At 37.9% G+C, this 7,336-nt stretch overlaps 1 protein-coding gene across 1 annotated transcript in view; it reads right to left on the bottom strand.

Moving 5' to 3' along the window:
* Positions 1-4,388, bottom strand: part of LOC120728487 (glucagon receptor-like) — an 11,075-nt gene extending 6,687 nt beyond the window's left edge. The window contains exons 1-4 of the mRNA XM_040023432.1: positions 4,171-4,388; positions 1,440-1,523; positions 1,051-1,153; positions 821-931 (exon numbers count right to left, since the gene is read on the bottom strand). Coding sequence (XP_039879366.1) covers positions 821-931; positions 1,051-1,153; positions 1,440-1,499 — 274 coding nt within the window. The 5' untranslated portion in view covers positions 1,500-1,523; positions 4,171-4,388. The remainder of the gene's footprint in view (positions 1-820; positions 932-1,050; positions 1,154-1,439; positions 1,524-4,170) is intronic.
* Between the last annotated feature and the right edge of the window lie 2,948 nt (positions 4,389-7,336).

Below are 7,336 nucleotides of genomic sequence, written 5' to 3' on the forward strand. Positions count from 1 at the left end.
ACTGCTCACAGGACATAAAGAAGATGTTCATGATTGATGAACACAGGAAAAAAAAACCTGACTTAAAGCTACTTTTCTTCCAGAAAGAAGAAGAAGAAGAAGAAGAAGAAGAACCCAGATATGAACATGATCCAGAAACACTGCTGTTTTCTCTGGGCCAAAGTGCATTTAAAATGGAAAGCAGCAAAGTGTAAAACTGTTCTGTGGCCAAATGAATTGAAATAAAAAAAATAAAATAAAATTCTTTTTCATTGATGCAATTCATTTGGACTAAAGAGATTGGAAAAATATTTTTCTCCCAGTAACTGGTCTCCACAGTCCTCAGACGTTTATGGATTCTTGTTAAAAGAACGACGATCGTATGAATGGCAAATGAAAATAAATATCGGCCCAGCCTAAGTTTTTTTTTAGATTGTAGAATATTTTCTTGGTTTAAACATTTAAATTTTTTCCTGTGTTCTATGTGGAAAACATGGATTTATGAGATATGTAAATCATTTTGCATATCTCATAAATATTTACTATTTACAGAGCATCCAAACATTTGGTTTGTAGATGATCAGCATAACTTCTATTTGCAGTTGGCTTAGCTCTGACAGAATGTGCACCATCTCCTGTTTTCTAGTTAAGCTCTCACTGCCAACACTTAGTGTGTACTTTACTTTCATTTTAGTGTCAGCAATGAGGATCAAAATGTACAATTAAATGTAAGATTGGTTATCCACAGCAAAATCTCACTGACCAGTAATAAGAAGAGACTGGCAGCTACCGAAAGGGAAAAAGGACAAACTGACAGTCACAGACAGTTTTTTGTTGTTACCTTTGTCATACCAGGGCAGGTAGAAAGGGCATGAGATGTTGATCATAACACCAGCAGGAGTATCTGGCCAGCAGGCATACCTGTCAAACGTCCGGTTACAGAACAAGCCCGCTGGAAGGCCAAACAAAAAGAAACTTAGGAGAAAACCCCAGGTTTGATTTAACATTTCAATAACTCCTTTGCTATTCCATCACATATTGCCATATTTCCTCTACCACGCAGTTGCTTACTTTGAGGCAGTGACTCATTTCTTATCGTGTTGAAACAGTCTTCTTTGTACTGAACCCACTTTCGATAAGTCTCCTCCAGAACTTTAGCGCTCACCTTTTCAACCTGTAATGAGATACATATAAAAACACTATTCAGAACATGATGTCAAAGAAGAGATCTCGCTCTATCATGATTTACTCACTCTCAGGCTCAGACCTTCACTTTAAACCTTTTGTTTATGAAGGGCAACCAATCAGAACGAAAACTACTAAAACAGGGGATAACCTTAAAACCAGAAGAGCTAAACCGGCTTGTTTCATGAAGAGGATTAATTGAAGAGATGTATCAAAGTTAGATAATAAAAAAAACCAGCCGTAGATATCCTCTTTGTCTATTTTGACTGGCTAACCTTAAGTGGGTGGAGGAACAGCAGGCAGGTCAGCACTATAAAGTTGTGAGTAACGTCCATCGCTGCAGACTTGTTCTTCTTTATCTGCAAAATTGAGAGGAGGCAGTGAAGTACAGTAATTGTGACGGATGGAAGTTGTTAGAAGTTGTTAGAAAGTGGTTAAGATCATAGGGTAAAAACATTTGAGAGAGTGATTTTTCATGAATTGAACTTCAATGGCCATATCTTTTCTAAAGCACTCCAGTAACCTCAAAATGGATCTGAGCTATTACAGCTCCAAAAGCACAGACTTTGTCCTGCAGTCCTGGACATTTTCAATTCATTCAGTTTAATTCAACCAATTTTTCTTAAGTTTAACCGTTTCTGATGGTACTAAAATACAAAAATGGGGTGGCACATGGGAGGTCTAACAAGATCTCCACTCTCTCCCACTCTTCCATCACTTCGATCTTCTCGTGTTCAAGTGTTTTCTGGACTTCCAACAATTTCTTCTTTGTATTTTTTACATTTCCTTCTTTGTCTAATGAATTCCTATTTTGCTCCTTTCAAGTGTTTTTGCATAATTCGCATCCTTTTTGCACTCAGCTCATCGAGTTCCTCCTTTTCGGGACCTCAGACCTTGCTGAGTTTCCCGATTGTCACCTTGTTCTTGTCTAGGTTGATGCACATATCTGCTCTTTCACCTAGCAGCCTTTGCAAGGTTTGCTTAGCTCTTTACACGCCCTGCTTAACTGAAAATTCTCAGCCTGTTTCGCTTTAAGGGCCTTTCGCAGCTCAGTCAGCTCATGATTCATAGTTTGTGGATCAGTGCTCAACAATCTTGTTGTAGTTCTTTGATAGTTAATTTTGGCCTTTTCACTGGGAAATGAAGCTACCTCAGAAGTTCAAAGCAGTCAATACTTTCGTCCTCTGAAGTTGCCTACAGCAGAATGAGGTTTTGTTCCCAATACAGATACTTGTTCACAGATGTGTCGAGCAGATGTGTTCTGGTAGTCTGAAAAATGCTGAAACTAAGAGAGATCAGAGCTCTAACAAACATTTTAGCAGGTAATAAAAATGAAAAAAAAATCTCAATCACAAGATTACTTCATTGTTAACACCGTGCACATACTCATTTAAAATCAGACTTATATATATACTTTTATACTGTATGTATTTTTTGTTTTGTTTTTAAATCTCATTATCAGTCTTTGACCAGACAGCAGTTTAAATTGTACGATAAAATTTGGAAAAAATGCTTTTCCTCTTTTGACTTTCTTAAATAAAATAATGCTGACTGGCGACCTGTCCAGAGTATACCCGCTCTCTCTGTGCTGTGTGACATGGCTAAAGGTTAACCCACTGGTGCTACTGCACAGGAACTCCACTATTAGCAAAAGCCTCTCAGGGGCTCCATGTCCCAACCATCTGTGGGAGGTCCACCTTAGGCTGAGTGCAGCCTGCCACTGTGTACCAATAAGCTGCCAAAACACTGATTTCTGTCTCCTGGCAGGCGGCATTTCTGAATCATTCCCTGCAGCAGCGTGAAGCATCACATGGGGCTTGGTTTCTTTCTAACCTGCCCCATGTGGAGCTTCCTCTGGCCTGTCACTCACGTAGTGATAAAAAAAAAAATCCAAAGAAAACTACAACTTAAAGACAGAAATGCGATTCTTGTAAACAACTGGAGCCAGGGACTTGCTAAGTGTGGCCATGGTTACCTCAGGCTTGACTCACGACACCTCTTTGCCCCCCCCCCCCCCCACACACACACACACTCAACCAGTGGTGAAGGCACATACTCATTGAACTGGGGTCATGTGTAGTAAAATAGCAGTGTTGTATTTCTTTCTTTCTTTGGTTAGTTAAAATATCTTTCAGTGGTGTTTGTTCCCACGCATGGCAGTTTAACTGTAATAATCCTGTGAAATGTGCTGGCTATTTATCAAGTATAACTTAGGCAAACTGTGCATCTGAGAAGATTAACAGAAAAAAAAAATTTGAACTAAACAGTGGAGGGAGGGAAAAAAGCATTCAGGGGACATAGCTATCCTCGCTGCCCTGATATCAGCAATCATCTCTGACAGACTCCACTATTTTAAAAAAACCTGTCTGCTTCCAGCACTGCAAAGATAAACACTGCACAGCATTTCCCTCACAGATGTTTCTTTCCAAGTGTGGGATCTCTACATGCTTGTTCCAGCTTTTTAAACCCCAATCCAAAATAAGTTTATCCTAAACTGCTCATTAAACCAGATGAAAACTAACCTTCTAATATTGTGTGGTTTCACTGAAAGGACCGCTGTGAAGGGATGCACAGTAGCTGTGGGGTCTTCCCATTAAGATTAATGCATTTTAACATAGAATAAAACTATAAGAGCAAGAAACTCAAAGCATTTTAACAAGAAGAGAATGAAGGTATGAAGTCTTAAGCACATCACACTTTTTGTACTTGCAGAGACAATGCTTTTAAGCTGCACTAAATAGAAAATGAAGCTATAATTTTTCAAGAAAGCATGAACGTTTTTTTCTCTTTTTTTCTTTTAAATCTGTCGATTTTTCAACCTCGGAAATTCCCTTAAAAATGCGACGCTACGTTAGTAAATAAAAATGGTTAATTGAGTCCTGCAGCATATTTTTGCAGAGTGCTAACATTTTCTATTTATATAAAGAAATAACAACAGTATTTGGGGACATCTGTGGAACAGCTCTAACAGGTTATGGAAAACAAAGAAAACATGTATTTACTTACAGCTTTTACGTCCTTTGGAAATGAACTGCGCTGCTCTCAGATGCGCTGTGGAGATGTTTGGTCCTGAGCGTGTGTGGAAGAAACTGCAAGTTGAAGCTCCACGGAGTAATCCGTGGTGCCCTGCCCACCATCTGCCTTTGAATACCGATTTCTCCTTTGGTGTTATTTTTAGAATATAGCTCTATGTTATTTTTCTCAAATTGTTTGAAAATTTTTACTTTTCTTGCTGTCAAAGCATCCATTGATTAAATGTACATTAAGTGACACTATCAAATCTTTTTGAGTAGTATATTGTCTTAGTCATACGTAATTACATTTCTGTGTCCGTATTTTGCTCGATGATTAAGATCGAAGCATGGAGCAGGGGTGTGTCAAGAGTAGTGGCAGGGGTGGCAGTGGCCCCAATGATGCCTCCCCTACTTGTACAATACCGCCCCTCACCAGCAAACCAGAATCTGAGATTTATTTTTTTTCCAACTGGTTGATGTCAGAAAATAATTTTTTTTTTCCATAGTGACTCACAACTGCTGAGGGTGTCACTGACCGTGTCTCGGACTGGATGAACAAATGTTCTTTTGTTCACTTTTAAAATTCTGAATAATTTAGCGCCCAGCTATCTTTCTGAACTACTCCACTTATACAATCCCAACAGAGCACTTAGATCATCCAATCACAGGCTCCTAGCACAACCTAGGTCTCGAATGAAGTCGAGAGGTGACCGGGCCTTTGCAACCGTGGCACTTAGACTCTGGAATAACCTCCCTGTTCATATTCGTACTGCCGAGTCTATCCAGTCTTTTAAATCACGTCTTAAAACTTATCTTTTTACTTTGGCTTTTGATTCTAACTAGTTGGCTGTTCTAGCTTGTTGTGTTGTTACCTATTGTTTGTTGTCCTTTTTTATTGTTTGTTTTAACTGTCTCATGCTTTTACTGACTGTGAAGCACTACGGTCAACACTGTTGTTTTAATATGTGCTATATAAATAAATTTTGATTTTTTTTTATTTTATTTTGAAATGTTGAAATATTGCCATGTTATGCTGCTTTCTGCTTTATTTTTGCAAACAAATATTGAGCTTTTGCCAAACCATTTATTTAAAAGCTTTAGTTATTTAATTAAAATCTAACACAAGCCAAATTACATTACATAGTAGTAACCAATACTTAAATAAATGGTGCTTTTTTCAAAATGAGCTATTAGCTAATGTGATTAATTATCACAATAGTAAAAAAAGCATTACTTTGTTAACCACCAGTTTGCTTAGTATTAATAAGTTTCATTCCCCTAAAATCTGTTATAATTTTCCCCTTGTTGGCCTCATAAGATTGTTTAGTTTCAACCTTGTAATTAAAAACATGGTTTTAGTCCAGCAGAAGAGACTTACAAATCTTCCTCTAATGAATACCTTCACAGACATTTTGAACACTTTGAGTGCACCTCGTTCATTGAGAACTGATTTATTACCTAAACCTCTGAACACAGAGTCACATTTGGGGTATTATATTTGTGCACCCAGATGAATGTAACCCTTCAGGCCTTTGTGAGCTGCTGCTGAGCGGTTTAACATTATTATTAAGCAGAACTTTCACAATGCTGTCTTTGCTACAAAACAGTACTTGACTGTTGAATGCTGTGTGAATTTGTTTTTTTAAACCTGGTAAAAAATATGCACATGCATTTGAATAGGCTCTAGCCTTCTGTATGTACTTAGGGTTATTGTTTGTCTTGACACTTGTGCGTTTAGAGATGTTGTTGTTGCAGGACGCTTCTCTATGGTTTCATAATAAATTTCCTCACCTGTGTGTGTGCCTGACATGTGCTCCCTGCCACAATGGAGAGGTTTATTGTTTATTGTGACCTTATTGGACTCTGATTGCTGGCAGATGTTGAAGTTTCTGACAAATTGAACCAGGGCTATTTTTAGGCATGGATAAGCTCTGTGGTCACCAAGGGTGGTAAGGTCCCTGGTGAGGGTATGAGTAATTCTGTATGAGCATGTGTTCTGAGCTGTAGTCACTTATCAGTGAGTAAGTAACTTTACAACTTATATATAATATATATAATCAGTTTTACACTTTGTACTTCTAAATGTTAGAGTAACATTTAAATAAGGGCTTCTATTTTCTTATCAGATCATGAGTTTCACAAATCATTCAAGTCTGGGTACATTAATTGTATTATGTGTTATATAAATACATTGTCAGCTATAGAAAGCCTCCATTTGACAGCCTGACTGTTAGACCTGTCCCTCACTGGCAAAGGGTTGTAGTTTGTTGTTATCTATCATCCACCTGCCCTTACTCAGAGTTTTCATCTGATTTCTCAGTCTTTTTTTTTATCTGGTTTAGTGCTCAGTTTAGATAAAATAACAGCAGCGGACAGTTATAATATTCATCTAGATGCTGAAAGCAAGAGCCTTAACAGTGGATGTATTCTATTTTTAGACTCACTTGGTTTCTCTGAAAATGTGAATGAGCCCACACAGCACTGTGATCACACTCTGGAAATTGTTCCCACATATGGCATAGAAATGGAACATTTAACAGTATTCTCTATAAACCCTCTTTTGTGTGATCATTTCTTAATAACATTTAAATTTACAGTAATTGATGGCACAGCCCGACCTGTCCAGGGTGTACTCTGCCTCTCGCCCTAAGACAGCTGGGATAGGCTCCATCCATTCATTCTGGGATGAATGGATGGATGGATTAATTAAGCAGGAATACATAAGCAGGAATATTTCATTACAGGAGATGTTATCTTCAACACCACGTGCCAACAGATCAGAAATGCTTGACTCACTGGTGTAACTCACCAATGTCCACCTTAAAGTAAAGCATTACCTCACAACTACATTCATTACAGTTTATGTCTTTTTGAAATTTGGGCTTAACAAGCGTTGAGAGATTTTTTGTTTGTTTTTTTATTCTTATTTAGACGCCTCATCTTGTGTATTGCTGAGTTATGAAGATACAGTTTTGATGATGGTACAAAACATGCACTCTTTTAATTATGAAAATAAATATTAAACCACATACTGAGTCATAAATAGCCATAAGTAAGAGTTTTAGAAACACAGGTGGGTAGCAATGTGCATGATGCACACAAACTCCCACACACGCACAAGAAGAAAACAAACTAGCCACTCTATCGAGACCGATGAT

Source organism: Simochromis diagramma, unplaced genomic scaffold (genome assembly GCF_900408965.1).
Source record: "Simochromis diagramma unplaced genomic scaffold, fSimDia1.1 OVJJ01000208.1, whole genome shotgun sequence".
Classification (NCBI taxonomy): domain Eukaryota; kingdom Metazoa; phylum Chordata; class Actinopteri; order Cichliformes; family Cichlidae; genus Simochromis; species Simochromis diagramma.